The 20,333-nt window shown below is 51.7% G+C and overlaps 1 protein-coding gene across 1 annotated transcript in view; it reads right to left on the reverse strand.

The window, feature by feature from the left end:
* The window catches only part of CROCC (ciliary rootlet coiled-coil, rootletin), a 69,552-nt gene that overhangs the window by 8,344 nt on the left and 40,875 nt on the right, over positions 1-20,333 (reverse strand). Inside the window, exons 16-28 of the mRNA XM_031961547.1 lie at positions 19,525-19,671; positions 18,504-18,734; positions 17,888-18,081; positions 15,763-15,890; positions 15,066-15,202; positions 13,037-13,171; positions 12,583-12,726; positions 10,206-10,373; positions 7,515-7,890; positions 5,484-5,671; positions 5,162-5,282; positions 4,847-5,010; positions 2,431-2,646 (exon numbers count right to left, since the gene is read on the reverse strand). Of these exons, the coding sequence (XP_031817407.1) occupies positions 2,431-2,646; positions 4,847-5,010; positions 5,162-5,282; positions 5,484-5,671; positions 7,515-7,890; positions 10,206-10,373; positions 12,583-12,726; positions 13,037-13,171; positions 15,066-15,202; positions 15,763-15,890; positions 17,888-18,081; positions 18,504-18,734; positions 19,525-19,671 (2,349 nt within the window). The remainder of the gene's footprint in view (positions 1-2,430; positions 2,647-4,846; positions 5,011-5,161; positions 5,283-5,483; positions 5,672-7,514; positions 7,891-10,205; positions 10,374-12,582; positions 12,727-13,036; positions 13,172-15,065; positions 15,203-15,762; positions 15,891-17,887; positions 18,082-18,503; positions 18,735-19,524; positions 19,672-20,333) is intronic.

The raw sequence follows: 20,333 nt of genomic DNA on the forward strand, positions 1-20,333 counted from the left end.
TTTCATTTTCCTTTTAGAGAAAAAGAGCAATATGAAAAATATAGTGGGTACTTGACAAGCACTGGGTAAGAGAGCACATTCTTGGAAGAACCAGGGTTCTCACACTGTCCAAAGTCTCCAGTTCTAACCTCCTTTTAGGTATCTCAATTTTGCTTTTGTTGTCCATCTAAAAGGGCCCAAACAGGAAAGGACGGGGAGACTGAAAGGTATGAGAGGAAGAGGAGAGAATGGCTCTAACATCCTCTGTTCTAAAGTCAATTTAGCCTTGTTTTGTCTGTTTCAAATTTTTTTGATTTCCACATAAGTCACAGAATCAGAACAAAAGGGAAAAACAACAAAAAACTGAAAATAGTTTGCATTCAGATTCCATAATTCTTTCTCTGGATGTAGACAGAATTTTTCATCATGAGTCTTTTGGAATTCTCCTTAGATCATTGTAAGAGAAGAGGAAAATCTATCAAAGTTGATCATTACATAATGATGCTGGTACTGTGCACAAGTTTTGGTTCTGCTCATTTCACTCAGCATCAGTTCATGGAAGTCTCTCTAGGCCTTTCTGAAATCATCCTGCTAATTGTTTCTGACAAAACAATAAGATTCCATAGCATTCATATACCACAATTTACTTACCCATTGATGGGCATCCACTCAGTTTCTAGATTCTTGCCACTACAAAAAGGGCTGCTACAAACATTTTTGACATGTGGATCCCTTTCCCTTTTTAATGATCTCTTTGGCATACAGACCCAATAGTGACATGGCTGGATCAAGGGGTATGCACAATTTGACAGCCCTTTGAACATAGTTCCCAGAATGGCTGGATCAGCTCACAACTCCACCAACACAGCATTAGTGTTACAATTTTTCCACATCCTCTCCAACATTTATCATTTTCCTTTTCTGTCATATTAGCCAATCTATCAGCTGATGACACCTGAGAGTTGTTTTAATTTGCATTTTTTATGCCATACACATCCAGAGAGAGAACTATGGAGACTGCATGAGGATCAAAGCACACTATTTTCACCTTTTTTTTCTTTGCTTTTTTTCTCTAGTGGTTTTTTATTTTTTATTCTGATTTTTCTTTCACAACATGACTAACATGGAAAATATGTTTAAAATGATTGTACATACGTAACTTGTGTCAGATTACTTGATATCACACTATTGATACAAAAAGGAATCTATCATTTTCCAGGCACTGAAATTACATATAAAAAATATATATAAATATATTTAAATAAATGTATTATAAATATATTTGAAATAAATGCATATGAATAAAAATTTAAAAACTGCATTTCTCTAATTAATAGTGATTTAGAGCATTTTTTTCATATGACTCTAGATGGCTTTAATTTCTTCATGTGAAAAACTGTCTGTCCTTTGACCCTTTATCAAACGGGAATACCTTGTATTCTTATAAATTCTTACAAAGTTCTGTATAAATTTTAGAAATGAGGCCTTATCAGAAATACTGGCTATCAAAGTGTTTTCCAGCTTTCTGCTTCCCTTTTAATCTTGGCTGCATTGGCTTTATTTGTGCAAAACTTTTAAAATTTAAGTGATCAGAACTATCCATTTTGCATTTCATAATGTGCTCTAGTTCCTATTTGGTCATAAATTCTTCTGTTCTTCATAGATCTGACAGATAAACTATTCCCTGCTCTCCTTATTTGCTTATAGCATCACCCTTTATGTCTAAATCACAAGCCCATTTTGACCTTCTCTTGGTTTATGGTGTGAGATGTTGGTCAATGGCTGCCATATTATTTTCCAGTTTTCCCAGTAGTTTTTGGTCAAATACTGAGTTCTTATCCCAGAAACTGGAATCTTTGGGGTTATCAAACAGTAGATTAGTGTAGTCATTGACTATTGTGTCTTGCATTCTTAATCTATTTCACTGATCCACCATTCTATTTCTTGGTCGATATCAAGTAGTTTTGATGACTTCCACTTTATAATATAGTTTTACATCTAATATGGCTAGATCCCTTTCCTTTGCATAGTCTCAATTTTAAATGTTTGCCTCAGTTTTCTCAACTGTAAAATGAGAATTATGACACCTACCTGCTAGTTGATGTGAAGAGCAAATTGAATCATATTTGTAAAGTGTTTAGCATAATGCCCAGCACACAGTAGGTACTATATAAAAACTCATTCCCTTCCTCACTTTTCCTTTAGTTCTGACCTCCTGGGTTCTAAGGGTCCTCCCAGTCTCCCTCCTCCCACGTTCTAAGGCCCCTCCCAGCTCTGACCTCCTGGGTTCTAAGGGCCCTCCCAGCTCTGACCTCCTGGGTTCTAAGGGCCCTCCCAGCTCTGACATTCTGGGTTCTAAGATTCCTCCCAGCTCTAACATCCTGGGTTCTAAGGAGAAGAGATACTAGAAGGGAGGATCAACGAGGAGAGGGAAGAACTAGGAGAGCTCACCTGTCTCTCTAAGTTCTCTGCCCGATCTCGGAGAGCCTGGGCCTGGGATTCACGGTCCCCCATGCCCAGCCGGCTCCGCTGCAGTTCACCCTCCAGTGAGTGCCGAAGCAGCTCCAGTTTGGTGGCCCGGCTCTCTGAGGCGTCCAGGATCTCTTTTAGCCTCCGTTTGTCACTCTCCAGCTTGGCTTCATTGGCTTTCATCTTACTGATCTTCTCCTGCAAAGGGGGGGAAACTCAGGCTCTGGTCACCCTCCCCCAGCCCGATCCAGCCTCCCTTTATTCTGCCGCCAGTTGGCAGTTAAAGGGGCAGCGGACAGAACGTGGGGCCCGAATACAAATCCAGACTCAGATATCTACCCTGTGATCTTGAGCAAGTCACTTCACCTGTTTGCCATCTGTAAAATGGGGATAAGAGTAGAGGGCTGTTGTTTTGAGGATCAAATAAAATAAAATTTGTGAGCACTTAATACAGTGTCTGGTACATGGTACCCACCACATAAGTTTTTGTCCTCACCATACCAGGTCCCTCTCCTGATCACGCCTGGGTTTTTTCTGGGTAGCCACCCTTCAGAAAAGGGATGCTAACTCCATGTGTGATTTAGCCAAGTCACCTCCTCTTTGGGGGTCTCAGTTTTCCCATTTATAAAATGAAGCAAATGGGACTAAATGATTTCAGAGACCCCTCCCAGCTCTGACATCCTGGGTTCTTAGGGCCCTCCCAGGCCTGACATTCTCTGTATTAAGGGTCCTTCCAGTTCTGACATCCTGTGATTCTGCAATGAACGTGGCAGCCCCAGAAATCATGGCAAGAAGTCAGCCCAGGGGGGTGGGGGCTGTTAGTTTCCAACAATGAGGGGTAAGAGGATGGGGTGGGGAGACCAGCTGCCTCCCTTGGCTTTAGGCAGCCAGACAGAAACAGGAAAGCTGGAGCTAGGGGTGGGGTGGGCTGTGGGGTTGGGGGGACAGTAGAGGGAGGGGAGGGGGTTGGGAGTAGGGACCGCTGGGTAACTACAGCTCTCCTGGGGAGCCAGGCAGGCCCGTCTCAGACATTCCCCCTCTTCCCGCCCCAGGCCTCTGGAGTCCCTCTCCCTGCTGGGTCTGGGTCTGGGCCCAGAGGCCACCCCTGGCCTGGCCTCTTCCCCGCTTTGTTCCTGGCCTTATCCCTCCTCAGCCCCCACACCTGGGACCAGAGCCAGAGCCAGAGACGCAGACACAACAGCCAGCGGAGGCCTTTGGCTCTGCCCAGTCAGGCCAGGCCCAGGGCCAGGCGAGGGTGGGGGTGGAGAGGGGAGGCAGGGGAGCACTAAAAGAAGCAGCTTGGGGGAAAGGCAGGGGCAGAGAAGGTGGGGAGAGTCGGGGAGAAAATGGGGGAAATGAATGTCCCCCCCATCTCCCTCCCTCTCCCAAACCACCCCCCCACTGAGCCCTGAGACATTCCCCTCCTCACCAGGATTCTCCCAGATTTCATGTGAACATCTGTGGAGACAGAGAGACCCCTGCCCAGGGAAAAAGATGCTCAGAGGGATGGACAGTCCGCCCAAAGCATTGGGTACAATATATGTGCCTGGCACACCAACATACTGTCTGCACAGGAGCCAAGCGAGGGCCTGGAGCACGGCCTCCAATTCAGAAGGGGCCCGGAAGGCCCCGAGTCCCATCCAGCCTTGAAGGGGAAGCCTCCGCTCCAGCCTCCAGGGAGGGGCCCCCACCTCTAGCCTCTTCTACTCCCAACATGTGGAGCCCACAAGCTCCCCCGTGCTCATGCAGGCCTCCAGGGTCCCGGGGAACATGTCCCCATGGTCCTCCTCCAGGATAAGTGCTCGGAGAGCAGGAGAACTTCCCCAGTGCCGACACAGACAGAGCACATATTACTTGCTGTCCAGGGGAGGGGGTTCGAGGGGAGGAAGGGAGAAAAATTTGGAACACAGTTTTGCAAGTGCGAATGTTGAAAACTGTCTGCATTTATTTTGAAAGTAAAAAGTTATTTTTAAAAATAAATAAAAAGAAGAAAAGAACTGCATATGTTTAGCCTCTATGAGATTTCTTGGTGTCTTGAGGAAGGAAAGGGAGAAAAATTTGAAATACATTTTGCATTTTGAAAGTAAAAAGTCATAATTAAAAATAAATAAAAACTAGAAGAATTGCACGTTTAACCTCTATGAGATAGCGTGGTGCCTTGGGGAGGGAGAAGGAGGGGAGGAAAGAGAGAAAAATTTAAAACACCAAATTATGCAAAGGTGAATGTTGAAAACTATCTTTGCATGTATTTGGAAAAATAAAAAGCTATTATTTAGAAAGGATAAGGCCCATCTTATTTTTCTGTTTGCAGGTTCCCATTCCAGGCCTGAAGGAAGCCATGCAGTTGCTGACTGACTCCTGGGCAAACAGGCCTAGACACAAGCCCAGGAACACCCACCTGGCTGGCCCGTCGCTCGTTCTCGGCCGCCTGCAGGCTCCTCTCCAGGGTGGCCACCTGGTCGAGCGCAGCCCGGCGCTCTCGCTCACTCCGCCGGACGCTCTCCTCTCGAAGGACCAGTGCTGCCTGGGCCCCACTTAGCCGCCCGTCGGCCCCACGACGCCCTGAGGGGTGAGACCCGGACTTCCCTGCTCAGAGGCCCTCCCAGGGGGCTTCCCTCCTCAGTGCCCCAAGTCCTCCCATCTGCCTCCCTCCTCAGTGCTCCCAGCCCTCCTGGGGGGCCTCTCCTAGGGGCTGGCTCCCCCGGGCACTGACCTTCCTCACACTCCACCACCAGCTTCTGCAGCTGCTCCACATGGGTGTTGGCTGTGTCCCTTGCTCTTTCCGAGTCAGCCAGCTGTCGGTTCAGAGTGCTCACTCGAACTCGTAGCTCATCCTACATCAGGGAGGATCACAAAGGGTCAATCAGACTCCCAGGCTGAGCACAGAGTAGGATCTGAAGGGGTCGGTGGAGTCAGGGAGGAGGCAGCCTCCTCTCCCAAGCACGGAGGCTCACGTCTCAGGGTCTGGCCTGGCAGGAGCCTTACGAGGATTCAAGCTCTCTCCAGAGTGTGCCCACCCACCCTGGGGCTTGTACCCGTTCCCGCTGGGCATCCTGAAGCTCCTTCAGGAACTGCCGGAGGGCAACCCGCACTGTCTCAGCATCCAGGTCCATGGTGGGAGGCGGGGGTGACGCCATGGGCTCCGGGGACGTGGCGCAGGAGTGGCGGGTGCGTTCAGGGGAGCTGGAGCAGCTGGAGCCCTCTGGAGGGGACTCCCCGCTTCCTGGGGGAGACATGACGAAGAGACCCAGAGGCCCAAACTGAGGTCCTGATCATCCCCAAGAAACCCGCTCCTTTCAGTGCACTGTTGCTGCCTGGGGAGCCGCTACCCACACAGGTCACCAAGCCCCGGCGGGGCGCAGAGTGCTGGCTGCGGGTCGGTTAGGAGCCCCAGGACTGGAGTTAGGCAGACCCAGGTTCAAATTCACCCCCAAAGCCTTCTTAGGGGTGAGACTAGGCAAGTCTATCTCCATTATCTCTCCCTTTTCACCATCCTTTACACTCAAGAATCATTTCTCCAACAGCCTCCCTCATCGTGGACACGTCCAAAAGCCCTGCCTGACTCCCCAGCAGCCACTAAGGCCTGACGGTCAAAGCCTTCTACAACCTGACGCCATCTCTTCCCACACTGCTCCCCTCCATGCTCCCGACTCCATTAACGAACTTGTCCCCCTCCCCACTCTCAGTCCAGGTCTTTCTCACTCTTCCTCAAACCTAGAAGGTGCCTCCTTCCCCCACTCCTCATTCTGAAACTCCTACAAAGCCACCTCCTCCAGGAAGCCTCCCTGACCCCAACTCAGCAGTAACCGAGAGGTGACCGAGGGCCGCGATGCCGGAAGAACTGCACGGGACAATTTAAATCCACTTCTAACACTCAACATTCAACATGGACCAGTTTCTCCATCAGTAAAATGGACTGTTATGATACTGGCAGCATCCACCTCATGGGCTGCCATGAGCCCAGGCCAGATCTCCCACCGAACTGCACACCCTAACGTAACACACGGATCCGGACCAGTAACGTTCTTTCCTCCCAGACCTCCCGGAGACAGCCTTGGGTTTCTCTTGCCTGCTAGAGCAGTAAACTGGACCTGGAGCCAGGAATACCTGGATTTAAATATTGTCTCAAATACTAAGCTGTGTGGCCCTAGCCTCCAAGTTAAAAGGCTCAGTTATCATCTGCAAAATGGGTCTAATAATAGACCCAACCTCCCAGAGGTACTTTGACCTTTTGATCAAAGAATGTGTAAAGTGCGTATAAAGTGCTTTTTAGACTTTCAGGTACTGTGTTAATGTGAGACATTCTCTAATGAGCTTGTATTATTTTGTATTAATCTGTGTATTAATAAAATAACTAAAAATCATATTATAATCTCTGTGATTAATAATCTGTATATTAATAATGTTTTGTAGTAATAATCTGCGTTTGTTATCTCCCTTGTAGACTGCAAGCTCTCTTGTACGGAGTACAAGAGTACAGTACGGAGGAGACGCCACACTAAATTGTGTATCTCCCCCAGGACTGGCACCCCACCCCCTGTGCCATGGATGCTTAATAATGGCTCCTTAAGAGAAAGAATGAGCGAGAAGGCCGGGAGAGCGTGCCACCTTGTGGCGTACAGCAGCATGGCAGGACAGGACTTGGGCTGGTTAGTTTCCCTGAGGACCAGAGAGAGTCCTGGGCTGGGCTGGCTCCCCCATGGGGCCGCCCACGTTCCCCTGACCATTTGGGCAGGAACTTCACATCTGGAAGCAGCCTGCATAGTGGACAGGGCTCTGGGCTGGAAGGTAGGAAATCAGGGTTCTAGACCCAGCTCTAGAATCCCCATTACTACTTGGGTGATCTTGGTCAACTCTGAACCTCAACTTTCGTATTTATAAAATGAGTATGAAATAATGATATCTAACGGTCCTCCCAGCTCTGACCTCCCGGGTTCTAAGGCCCCTCCCAGCTCTGACATCCTGGTTTCTAAGGCTCCTTCTGGCTTTGGCTCTGTGATCCAATGCCCTTTTGACTGGCCTGGCACAGGAATCTCCAGGTAAGATCTGAGGCCCAAGTCTGTCACCTCTTGCTGGAGAAGGGATCCTCTTCGGGGAATTGGCATAGCCCCGGAAAGCAGGACTAGGTACCCTTCCTATGCCCAGGGTGCGACGCAGGGCTGAGCGCAGGCTGGTCAGCTGGAATTCAGCCTCCCGCCGCTGCCCTTCCACTCGGGCCAGCTCCATCTCGAGGCCTTGGATCCGGCCCTCTGCGGCGCTCAGTCGGAGTCCCAGCTCCCCAGCTTCAGCCTGTGTCCTTTCCAGCTTCAGCTCCAGATTCCGAGCATTATCCAAAAGCTTCTTCTCTGAGCCCCGAGACTCTTCCAGGGAGCCCAGGAGGCCTCGCTCCCGGGCCTGGAATCCCTGCTCCACCTCCAAAAGTCTCCTCTGAACAGAAAGGAGCTGGGGGTGTGAAAAGGGGTGTGGAGGAGGAGGAAGGAGGGAGGGGAGTATGTCAGAGGACAGACCTTCACCCTTCCCCTGCATCCTGTAGCTTTGACATCCTAGGTTCTAAGGGCCCTCCCACTTCCAAAGTCTTTCCCTAAAATGCCTCTGATTCTAGCTAAAAGGAGGAGGAGGTCAGTTGCCTATATTGTAGCCTCTTGAGGGTAGGTTCAGTACAGTGATAGCCCCTTAATCCCTTTCCCAGCACTGCCTCCAGCCGAATTTTAAACTCTATGTAGCCACAGCCCTCTGAGGTTAGGGGGTGAGGACCACAGTACATCCAGGGAAACATGTGTCACTGGAAAGGGCAGAGGCCCAGGAAGGGCTGTGTCTATGAGGAGCAGGGGCCTGGGAAAGGTCATGTCTATGAGGAGTAGAGGCTTAGAGAGGGTCGTGTCTATGAGGGGCAGGGGCCTAGGAAGGGTCGTGTCTATGAAGGGCAGAGGCCTAGGAAGAGCCATGTCTATGAGGGCCAGAGGCCTAGGGAGGGCTGTGTCTGGGAGGGGCAGGGCCCTGAGAAGGATCGTGTCTATGAGGGGCAGGGGCCTAGGGAGGGCTGTGTCTGCGAGGGGCAGGGCCCTGAGAAGGATCGTGTCTATGAGGGGCAGAGGCCTGGGAAGGTTCATGTCTATGAGGAGCAGAGGCCTAGGAAGAGCCATGTCTATGAGGGGCAGAGGCCTAGGGAAGGTCGTGTCTATGAGTAGAGGCCTAGGGAGGGTTATGTCGGTGAAGGGCAGGGGCCTAGGAAGGGTCGTGTCTATGAGGGGCAGAGGCCTGGGAAGGTTCGTGTCTATGAGGGGCAGAGGCCTGGGAAGAACCATGTCTGTGAGGAGCAGAGGCCTAGGGAAGGTCGTGTCTATGAGTAGAGGCCTAGGGAGGGGTCATGTCGATGAAGGGCAGGGGCCTAGGAAGGTTCGTGTCTATGAGGGGCAGAGGCCTGGGAAGGTTCGTGTCTATGAGGGGCAGAGGCCTGGGAAGGTTCGTGTCTATGAGGGGCAGAGGCCTAGGAAGGTTCGTGTCTGTGAGGAACAGGGGCCTGGGAAGAGCCATATCTGTGAGGGGTAGGGGCCTGGGAAGGGTTGTGTCTGTGAAGAGCAGGGGCCTAGAAAATGCCATATCTGTGAGGGGCAAGGGTCTGGGAAGGGCCATGTCTATGAGGGGAAGGGGCCTGGGAAGAGCCATGTCTATGAGGGGAAGGGGCCTGGGAAGAGCCATGTCTATGAGGGGAAGGGGCCTGGGAAGAGCCATGTCTATGAGGGGAAGGGGCCTGGGAAGAGCCATGTCTATGAGGGGAAGGGGCCTGGGAAGAGCCATGTCTATGAGGGGAAGGGGCCTGGGAAGAGCCATGTCTATGAGGGAAGGGGCCTGGGAAGAGCCATGTCTATGGGGAAGGACTGGGAAGACCATGTCATGAGGGAAGGGGCCTGGGAAGAGCCATTCTAGAGGGGCCTGGGAAGAGCCATGTCTATGAGGGGAAGGGGCCCCAAGAGCCATGTCATGAGGGAAGGGGGACTGGGGAAGAGCCATGTCTATGAGGGAAGGGGCCTGGGAAGAGCCATGTCTATGAGGGGAAGGGGCCTGGGAAGAGCCATGTCTATGAGGGGAAGGGGCCTGGGAAGGTTTGTATCTATGAGGAGCAGGGGCCTAGGAAGTGCCATATCTGTGAGGGGCAGGGGCCTAGGAAGGTTTGTTCAAGGAGCAGGGGTCTGGGGCCAGTCTAGGGGGAAGGGGCCGGGGTTTGATCGGAGGAGCAGGGGGGGAAGGCCAATCTGTGAGGGAAAGGGCCGGAAAGGTTTGGTCATAAGGACAGGGGTCTGGGAAGAGCTATCTTGAGGGGCAGGGGCCCAGGGAAGAGTTGTATCATAGGAGATAGGAGGGCTGGAAGGGGGGGAGACCCCAGGGAAGAGCGTGTTCTGAGGGGCAGAGGCCTAGGGAGGGTCGTGTCTATGAAGGGCAGGGGCCTAGGGAGGGCTGTGTCTGGGAGGGGCAGGGCCCTGAGAAGGATCGTGTCTATGAGGGGCAGAGGCCTGGGAAGGTTCATGTCTATGAGGGGCAGAGGCCTAGGAAGAGCCATGTCTGTGAGGGGCAGAGGCCTAGGGAGGGTCGTGTCTATGAAGGGCAGAGGCCTGGAAAGGACCGTGTCTATGGGGAGTAGAGGCCTAGGGAGGGATGTGTCTATGAGGGGCAGAGGCCTGGAAAGGGCTGCGTTGCTATCCCTGCTCTGGGGCACTGGCTCCTCCTGCCCGGCCCATTCTGCAGCGGGGACCATTTACCTCTTGCTTGGTCCCATCCAAGGCAACCTCTCCTTTTAGAACTTTCTGCTTGAGGCCAAAGGCCTCCCTCCGGGCCTCCTTCTCCAGCTGCTGGCTCAGGGCTACCCGGCCCTGCAGCTCCACCAGCTCCTGGGTCTTCTTGGCGTTATCACTGTCCAGCAGCTTCATCTAGGGACAAGAGAGGGGCGTTCAGGCCGCAGGGGAGAGCCAGAGCCTGGCTGAGGTGGGACTCTGGCCTGTAAACCTCCTAATCCAGGCAGGCCTCCCTGATTTACTCCCTCTAGGTCTAAGCCAGGCCCTCCAGCAAGCCAATACAGCTGCCCTTGAGTTTACAAAGCAGGTGACAGTCAGTGACTTGTTTGAGGTCTCACAGCAATGACGGGCATTCAGATCAGTTGGGCCAAAGTTAGATGGGCCTGGAATGGGAAAATGAGTTCAAAACCCTTAGACATTATAGGTGTGACCCTGGAAGGCTACAAAGAAAACAACCGTTTGCCCCATTGTAAAATGAGTTTATTACCTATGGGTGGACCAGCCCTGAGGTGGGAGGACCTGAGTTCAAAGACCAGAACTTGAATTTCCTACAGTTACCCCTGGGAAGTCATTAAAATGCCCCAGAAAACCAAAAGAAAGTATTCTATTGGCAGTGTGAGGACAATGAGAGAAAATTTGTGGCTTTTGGTAGGGACAAATGTTACATAGTATTTTCCTATAAGATGGGAAAATTAGAGAACCCCAGGGGTGGGGAGGGGAAAGAAGATTTTGGAGCTAGAAACCCTCAGGGTTGATTATTTCCCAATCACGGAGGGAGAGGGGCCCCGGGAGGTGTTAGGTGGGTGGGGCCTGAGTTTACCCGGTTCTGTTTTAAACCTGTGTTTTATGACTTGGGCCCAAATTTTAGTGGCAAGCAGCCGACAATGTGAGATTGGATAGTTTTGACCTTACTTCTGTTACACCCAAGAATGGGGAGAATGACAGCCCGGGCTGGTTTAAGCTTGGAGAGGAGGACTTGATAAGTACAGAAAGTGGGAAGTAGCTGTTGTGGAGTTGTTGGGCCCTGCTCCCCCTTAGGGAGGTTCCCTGAGGGAGGGGGCCTGTTTTCCCGTTTGGGTTGAAGGATTAGACCAAAAATTTTGAGTGAGGGAGGAGGAGGAATTTGTAGTTAAGGCCAGGTGGGAGAGGAAGGAGGGCCCCTTTGTTGAGGCCCCGCATTGAGTTGCAGTTTCCCCGGGTTGAAGGGTTGGTGGGTTTCCCTTGCCCGAGGCCGTGAGCCTTTCCAAGGCGGGTTTTGTTTCCCTTTGCAGTTAAAAGTGGGGGAGGGAGGGGGAAGGGAGGTTAGGGGTCCCTTTTAGGGGATGACCAGTTGGTTTTGGAGGAGGGGAAAAAGGGTTTGGAAAGGTTTTACAAAGAGGCGTTTCCTGGGATGGGGGATGGAAAAGGGAGGGATGAAGGTTGAGGGGTTAATTAAAGAAGGGGCGGTTTGGAAAGGAATAGGGGAGGCAAAAGGAGAAGGCGGGGATAGGGATTTAAGGTTCAGAAGGGGTTTGGAAAAGTGGGGACCTTTGGGGAAGAATGAAGGAGTGGAGGTTTCCAGGAGGAGAAAGGTTGTGGAGGGGAAAAGGTAGGGAGGAGGGATTTAGGGTAAAGAGGGGTGGAGGTTTGGGGAGAAAGGGGTATGGGGAGAGGGATGGGATTTGGGAGGGAGAGATTTTTCTGTGACAGACCTGAGGTTTTTGGAGGGCAGTTTTTTTGGAGGAGGGTTTCTGCTTTTGGTGGCCCTCACGGGCAGTAGGGTTTTGGGTTGGGTCCCCGCCCTTTTCCTGGTTTCCTCCGGATTCCGGGTTTTCCGCAGTTTTCCGGGCCGCCCCCGGAGTCCTCCAAAACGGAGCTGGGTTTCAACTATAGTAGAAGGCAGGCCAGAGGAGGGGTGGGGAGAAAGCTTAGGGGGGGTTTTCTATGGGCTCCCTTGAGCAGCTGCCACATTGGGGCTGTTTGTCAAGGAAGCAGTGAGGGGGATGGGGCTCAGTGAGGGGGATGGGGGCTCAGTGAAGGGGATGGGGCTAGGAGGGGATGGGGCTTAGGGGTGAGGGGAAGGGAGCCGTGAGGGGAGAAGGGGCGTGAGGACAGAGGAGCTCAGTGAGGGAGATGGGGGCCGTGAGGGGGGAGGAGTCAGGAGGGGGGATGGGGATGTGAGGGAAAAGCCGTGGGGGGTGGGGGCTGAGGGAAAGGAGCCCAGGAGGGGGATGGGGATTTGGGAAGGGGAGGGGCAAAGGGCAAGCCCCAGGCCAGCCCGGATGTGGGTTATAAGGAGGAAGGGGGATTTCAGAGCCGTCCCAAGCCCCAGCCTCCAGGCCGCGTACCTCGGCTCCCCGCTCACCTCTCGGAGGCAGGACTCCCGCTGTCGGCCCAGATCCCGGGCCTGCTCCTGCAGCGCCTTCACTTCCCGCTCGTGGTTGTTGATAGCCTCCTCAAACTTGGCCCGAAGGTCCCGCAGCTCCGAGGTCAGGGCATTCACAGTGCTCTGTGAGGGGGGGTTGCGGGGAGGCCTCTGTGTGAGGTTGGCCCCCTCCCCTATCCATGAGCTCACACCCTCCCCAGCAAGCCCTTCCTGCCTCACTCCGCTCTACCCCGGTCTGTGTGTCTGTCTGTGTGTCGGGCCACCCACCCAGATGGAAAGCTCCCTGAGGATGGGAGCCCCAGTTCCCCAGCAGCCTGAGGAGCCCATGTGAGCCTCGACGGAAGCCCGACAGACCCTCCCCCACAGCCTCTCTGGGACCCCCAGACTGAGGCCGGATGAGGAGCAGAGAGCGGGGCCCTGCACCCCCACTTACCCGGTCCTGTTCCTGGCGGGTCAGGGCGTCTCGCTTCTGCCGCTCCAAGTCCATGGACATGGTGGCCAGGCTCTGCTGGGTGCCCAAGAGCTTCTCAGATAGCGCCGTCTTCTCGGACTCCTTCAGAGACAGGGCCTGTGGGGGCGGGGAGAGGGGTCGGACCCTGAGCGGGTTCCCAGGCATGGCTGAGGCAGGAGGGGCCCACAGGATCCCAGACTGGGAGCCCCGCCAGGGTGGGTGGGTGAGGGGCAGGGCCCGTGTGGAAGTCAGGGGACCTGGTTCAACGCCCCAGACCAATACCTTGACCCGCTAGTCACTTAACCAATACCAAAAAGTCTCCTAGCGGGGCATTGGAGCGGGAGGACCAATTCTAGTCCTGCTCCATGGGGGAAATTAAAGCCGGGCAAAGGGTCTGTACTTTAAACCGGATCCAAGAAACCTTTGTTAGAAATGAGGGGGAAGGGGCTTGCCAAGGTCCTCCAGGCAGGAAGGACACGGTGGGTCAGTTTGGGCCCCAGTCCCAGGCCAGGCTGCGAGGGGCCCTTGGTTCCTCAACTGACAGCGGTACAGGTACTGACTGGGGTAAACCCTTTCTCGTGGTGGGACTTGAGCGGTCAGAAGAAAAGACAAAAAAATTGGTTTCCCTATGAAGATAAATTGAGGAAGGGGACAGACTATCATGTTGGGGTAGTCCTTTAAGCATGGTGAGGAGCCAGGTGCATCCTTGCTGGGTTCAGGGGCCATTCGCAGGGCGGCCCTTACCTGTGCTTCATTCTCGGCCAGCAGGGGGTTTCCCGTCCCGGCCGTGGGACTCCCTCCTGTTCCCTTTCTCCGCCCAGGGCCCCAAGGCTCCTCCCGGCCCTGGTCAGCGTGCAGAGCTCTGCCTTTCCCGTCCCGGGGCCCCCTGCAGGGGATGGGGGGGGGGGGGAGGAGCCCGGCACCGCGGCCCAACCCGCCAAAGAGGGCAGAGTCTGGGGCCAGGCTGAACTTGTCTTGAGGAAGTACCTTTTTAATTTTATCGTAAATAAGGGATTGGACTAATGGACACAAATCCCCCCCCACCTTTAGCTCCCTTTTTTGAAACCCATTTAATTTCTCCTCATTTTTTAATTTGAAATTTTTTGGATATATTATACCATATCCCTCTAAAAAATTCAAGAAATAATGTTTATTTATTTATAATTATTTATCTTGACCAACATCTATCTTTCTGTTTGCTGATTTATCTGTTTATCTAGCCCAACTGTCTGTCTATCCATACACTCATCTTTCCATTCATTCCTCCATTATGTTTATCCATCTATGTTCCATCTGTTACCTATCCATCTACCTATCTCTCTCTGTTTATTTATCTGTTAATCTAGTTGTCTATTTGTTCATCCATCCATTTATCTATCGTTGTCCATCTCTCTCTTTCTCTGTTGCATCTACTTAAGTATTAATCTAGTTATCTATTCATTCATTCATCCATTCATCTATTTGTTTATCTATCCATCCATCCAAACATTCATTTATATCTCTAACTGTTCTACTTTATCTGTTCATCTACTCATCTATCTCTTTCTATTTATCTCTCTATCAACCTAGCTCTATCTGTTCCATCTGTGTCCTTATCTATCAATCTAGTCAACTGTCCATTCATCCATTTATCTAATCTCTGTCCATCAGTGTTTCTGTCCATCCATGCATTTATCTATCTGTCATTCCGTTATCCATCCATCCATTCATCCATCCATCTCTCTGTCTATTTATCTCCTGCTCTAATCTATCTATCTTTTTTCCTCAGGGCAATGGGAAGTAAAGTTTAAAGGAAACCAAATAAAACACGGATGGACCATTTTTAATTAAACTTAAATCCCAACATATACCCCAAACTAAATCCCTCTTCTTTTTATTTCTTCATCTTAAATAGGCAATACTCTAATTCCTTTTTCAAACCCAATTCCCCTCCCTACTTATCCCCATCCCCCAATCTTTGCCCCCTTGGGGGCCCCTCATCCCCACAATCTTAACCCCGCCCCTCCCAAACCTTCCTACGGCCAATCCCTAAATCCGCCTTTCTCCCGAAGGGTCCTCCCTCTCCACCTGGACCAGGCTGGCAGAGCCCCTTGTCCCCGAGTTTCTGCACCTCTGTCTCCATCTGCCGTCGAAGCCCCACGAGTTGCCCTGTAAGGTAAGATGAGGAGGAGACACTTTTATCCCATGTTCTAAGGGCTCTTCCGGCTCTGACATGTGCCTCGATGACCTCACTTCCATCTCCAGAGGCTGTTTCCCTCCTCCATGTGACTTCCCCTGCGTGTGAGAGTGTGTACCCTCCTCCAGAAAGTCCATCCTGCTGCCAGTGACCGTCCTCGACCACTGCTGTGACTCTGTATCTAATTTGTGGGGGGTTTCTCCTGCATGATATTTCTGCACATAGAATGGAAGCTCCTTGAGGGCAGGGACTTTTGTGTCTCTTGAGGCACACTGTCTGATACCTAGCAGTAATAAATGCTGAATGACTGAATGAATGAAAGTAGAGGGTACAGAGGTCAGACCAAGAGAGAAGAGACAGCCCCAGAGTCCTGCAGAGGGAGCCCTGGTCAGACCCCTGCCTCACCAGGAGCCAAGAGGGTGGGCACGACCCAGACGAGGAGCTATGGTCAGAAGCCAGGCCTTGCCAAAACCCCCTGGGGGAGGGGACAGCCCCCTCCTACCCTCATAACCCCAAAGCACAGGGACCATACCGGTCAGAGTCTCCTTGGCCAGCAGCAGCCCCTGCACATCCGCCTCCAGCTGCTCCCTACGCGCCTCCATCTGGCTGAGCTGTCGGTGGGCCTCAAACAGGCTGGTCTCGAGGGTGTCCTTCTCTGAGCTGTAGAGAAATACAGGTTCACTGAGGGAGGCCCAAGCTCTCCAATCACAGCCCCTTCTCCAAGAACCCGGGATTTCAGAGTCTACAATTTTAAGCTGGGAGGCCCTTAGAACCTGGAATGTCAGAGCTGGGAGGGCCCTTAGAACCCAGGATGTCAGAGCTGGGAGGGCCCTTAGAACCCAGGATGTCAGAGCTGGGAGGGCCCTTAGAACCCAGGAGGTCAGGGCTGGGAGGGCCCTTAGAACCCAGGAGGTCAGGGCTGGGAGGGCCCTTGTAATAGAGAATGTTAGAGGGTATTAATTATCTGAGTAAGATAAATCACATCTCTGTATACGTCTGTTTCCTTATCTGTTAAATGAAGATCGGAATAGCACCCATCTCCTAAGGTTGTTCTACAAAGCACTTTTCAAACCTTACAGCGCTCTATCTACACTAACTATTACTGTTATTAATGCCTCAGAAGACGGCCTGTCGGAGCTGGGCAGGAGCTTAGAACAATCTGGCCCAAGAATGACTTGTGGGCCGGGACCTCTCTGGCAGTGTTTGTTGGGGCCTCTGGACCCTTTCTCAGAAGAATGAATTTAAAGCATAAAATACAATCCAGAAGGTCCAAAAGAAATGCAAAGTTAGCGAAAATAAAGTTCTCATTTTTCCCTTCCAAGTTTGGACTCCTTCACATCCATCCACAGACTCCAAGTAAAGAAGCCCATAGCTAGTCCGAACCCCTCACTTACAAAGAAACTGAACGTGGGGAAGGAAGTTCATTAGGGAGGGGTAGGGGAGGGAGGTGCAGTCAGCTCCGGCTGGGGGCTCAGCCAGTTTCCAGGGGGGCACCCGCTCCATTCCAACCGGGGGTCCCAGCTGCTGGGACATGATCTGCCCACCTCGAACTCTGACCCACGCCCCTGGGAGGGCACCCACCAACGGAGCTTCTCAGTCCTTAAGGAAAGCGAGGGCAGGTATCAGGTGGGCCCCACCCCACATGGCTCTGTGTTGGCAAACACAGCTCCCAGGTTACCGTCCCTACAGGCAAAAGCCCGTGGGTCCCAAGCCTTCAGAAGCACAGGTTCTAGTCTTGAAGGCTGAGCTGTGGTTCAAATTTACTTCTCCTCTAAGAGTTATAACCCTGAAATGGTTTCTTGGTTTCTCTAAAGCTGTTTCTTCCCTTGTAAAATGGGGTTACTAATATTCACGTTAACAGCGAGTGAGAATCAAGAGCTATTCTTATTACAGCTAACCACCTTTACTCTCCCCCCAAGTTGAGTATCTGACTGTGTTACTTCCCTGCTCAAGAAACATCAATGGCTCCCTACTGTGCAGGATATGTAAACTCTTCAGCCTGGCATTTAAAGTCTTGCACCCTCCTTTCACAAGGTTACTGAATATTCTCTCTTGCAATCAATCAGCTAATAAAACAGCATTTATTACATCCCTACAACATGCCTGGCAATGGAAATACAAAAATAAAAATCCCTTTCTCTTGATAAGCTTGTGTTCTATCAGGGAAGACAAGATGTACGTATGATACTAAGAATAAATGCAAAACGAATAGTAGCTAGTTTAGGCAGGGAGGAAGAACAGCAAAGACTGTGGGGAAGGTGATGAGCTGAATCTTAAAGACAGTAAGAATCTGTGAAGAGGGAGGATGGCTAAGGCAAAGGCTTGAAGGTAGTAGATTGCAGCCCAACCAGCCCCAAAATTGGGGTCCCCATTTCCCACCCTCTTGCCTTTGTACAGGCTGTATTCCCCAGACCTGGAAGGCCGTCCCGTTCACACACCCCTCCTAGAATCCCCAGTGCGGTTGGAGAGTCAGCTTCTGCACCCCTCCTTGCAGGAAGCCTTCCCTGATCTCTTCAAGTGCCCTGCCCTCTTCCCCAAGTCATCCCTCCTGTGTAGGTGCATCCCTGCTCCTCCCCCGACCCCTCACCTTGCCAAGGGCTGGGCCAGGTGCCCAGGGAGGCAGGGAAACGACCCCCAGCCCTCTGTGATCTCCTTACCGGAGGCCGGCCACCTCCTCAGTCAGGGAGCGGTTCTCCCGTTCGGAGGCAGTCAGCTGCACCAGCAGACTGGCCCGCTCCTTGGTCAGTGACTCCATCTCCCGGAAAGCCCTCTCTAGCCCCTCCGAGTGCCGCTCCCCATCTCGGTGAACTCGCTGGAGTTCCTCCTGCTGAGCTCCCAACTGCCTCGACAACTGTCCCGAAACAGGGCTGGGTTAGTCCCCAGGTCGTAGCTTTGCCCAAGTCTTCATTTTGAATTGTCCTGAGGCTCCTTGCCTGGGCTCTTTTCCCACAATTCCCTCTGACTGTACTGACCCCTGCCCACTGGATTCCTCCCCAATTTCAAGCCCAGTATTTAAAGCCACTTCCCCCAGGAAGTCTTCCACTACCCCACTTTGGGTAGTGACTAATTCTAAGTATTGTGTTTCCATGCTGGAGAAGCCTTAAGATTAATTCTTGAAAAAAAAAAAGTAAAAGGGAAAATAGTTTTAAAGAAAAGAAATATTTCTGCCCCCAAGGCAGCTCCGCTGAGGACGGCCCTTGCCAAAGCCAAGACCACTCACAGGGACTGGCGCCTTGGAACTCTGCCACCCCAGAACCCAGGGCGCCTCTCTACCTGTGCCAGCTGATCTTGGAGCTGGCCACGCTCCTTCTGAAACGCAGGCAGCTGCTGCTCCAGGGCCTCCCGGGCCAGCTCAGCGGCCTGCAGGGAGCGTTCCAGGCTCTGCCTCTCCGCCTCCTGCACCAGCTTCTCCTGTTCCAGCTGGGCCACTTGCTCCTGGGCAGCCGCCTTCTCCTGCTCTGCGTCTCGCTTCTGCCCAAGCAGGATTCCCCGTTCCTCTTCAAGCTAGGGCAAGGGAGAGGGGATCATGGTTCCTGCCCATGCCCAGGGCTGGGATCCCATTCCCTCTAGATCTGAGACTGATCTCCCAGGAAGCCCCCCGAAATCAAGAAGTTAGGGAAGGGAAGAGAAAATTCCCAAGAACTCCTCTGGGGATATAAAGGTGAGGAAGAAGAGGAGATGGTGGAACAAAGGCAAAGGAAAAGAAGAAAGATGAGGGAGAGGAGAAAAGAGAAGGGAGGTGGGAAAATAGAGAAACTCAGAGAAATAAGAGAAAAGAGAATGAGAAGCCTCTGAGGTCAATTAGTCTGATCAATTAGTCTGATCCCTTAAAGTCACAGCTGAGGAAACTGAGGTCCAGTGAAGGGTGTAGTGATTTACCAGGATCCCAATTCAAGTCTGGTGTACCCAAGACAGAGTGAGGGGAGGAGAGAGAAAAACAAAAAGAGATGGAAGAAAGGAGAGAAAGAAAAAAGGAAGGAAACAGGCAGAAAAGAGAAAGGAAAAAAGGAAGAAACAGAAGAGGGAAAATTGTGGGAAAAAAGGAAAAAGGAGAGAAGGAAATAGAGGCAGAGGAAAAAAGGAAAAGGGGAGAGAAGGTGGTAAGAAGGAAGCTAGAGGCTCCTGAAGAAGGGAATGGAATTTCATCCCTATCCCTGGCAGCTGGCTGGGGCCAGGATCATGGAGGGTCGATCCCATCACCCATAGGGGCAGAGCAGTACCTGAGGTAAGACAGGTATTACCTGTCTTAATAGGGAGGGCCTCCCCCCACCCCAAGGAGGCAAGCAGGCAATACCTGGGAGACCAATTGGTTCAGTTCCCGTTTGTCCTGGGCCAAACCCTCATTGAGAGCACTCAGTTTGGACAAGGAATCCCTCAGAGACGCTTCCTCTCCCTTCAGTTTGTTTATGGACAGCTCCAGCTCAGCTCTGCTGGCTTCCACCTGTTCCAAGGACATCGGAGAGACAGAGACATGGCGGAACAACAAGGAATAGACACACATGTGGATACAGAGGGTGTAGGATCATGGAAGGTAGAAGGAATATAGAGACAGGAAGAAGAGAAGACAGAGATGGGAACACAGAGAGAAAGAGACGCATAGAGACAAGAGGAAAGAAGGGAGGAAGAAAGAGGAAGGGAGAGAAGGAAAGAAATAGGAAAGAGAGAGAAAAAGAGAAAGGGGAAAGAGAGAGAGACAGACACACATAGAGGCAAGAGGAAGAAGAAAGAGAAAGGGAGAGAGGAGAGAAAGAGAGATAGAAGAGAGAAAAAGAAAGGGGAGGGATGGAGAGAAAGAGAGAGGGATGGAGAGAGAGTGTGTGTGAGAGAGAGAGAAAGAGAGAGAAAGAGAGAAGGTGAGAGAGAAAGAGGTGGGGGGTGGGGGGAAGAGACCGAGAGAAAAAGGGAAAAGGCAGAGAGAGAGAAACAGACAGTGAGAGAGAAAGAGAAGGGAAAGGAGGGGAGAAGATCCAGAGAGAGGCAGATCAATATAAAATGGATACACAGAAAAAGAAATAGAGACAGGAATACATGGAAAGATAAGCAGATGAAGATAATCAGACAAAAAGAGAAGAGAAAAAAATCACTGAATATAACAAATTATAT

The sequence above is a fragment of the Sarcophilus harrisii genome, chromosome 3 (genome assembly GCF_902635505.1).
Source record: "Sarcophilus harrisii chromosome 3, mSarHar1.11, whole genome shotgun sequence".
NCBI classification, from domain to species: Eukaryota; Metazoa; Chordata; class Mammalia; order Dasyuromorphia; family Dasyuridae; genus Sarcophilus; species Sarcophilus harrisii.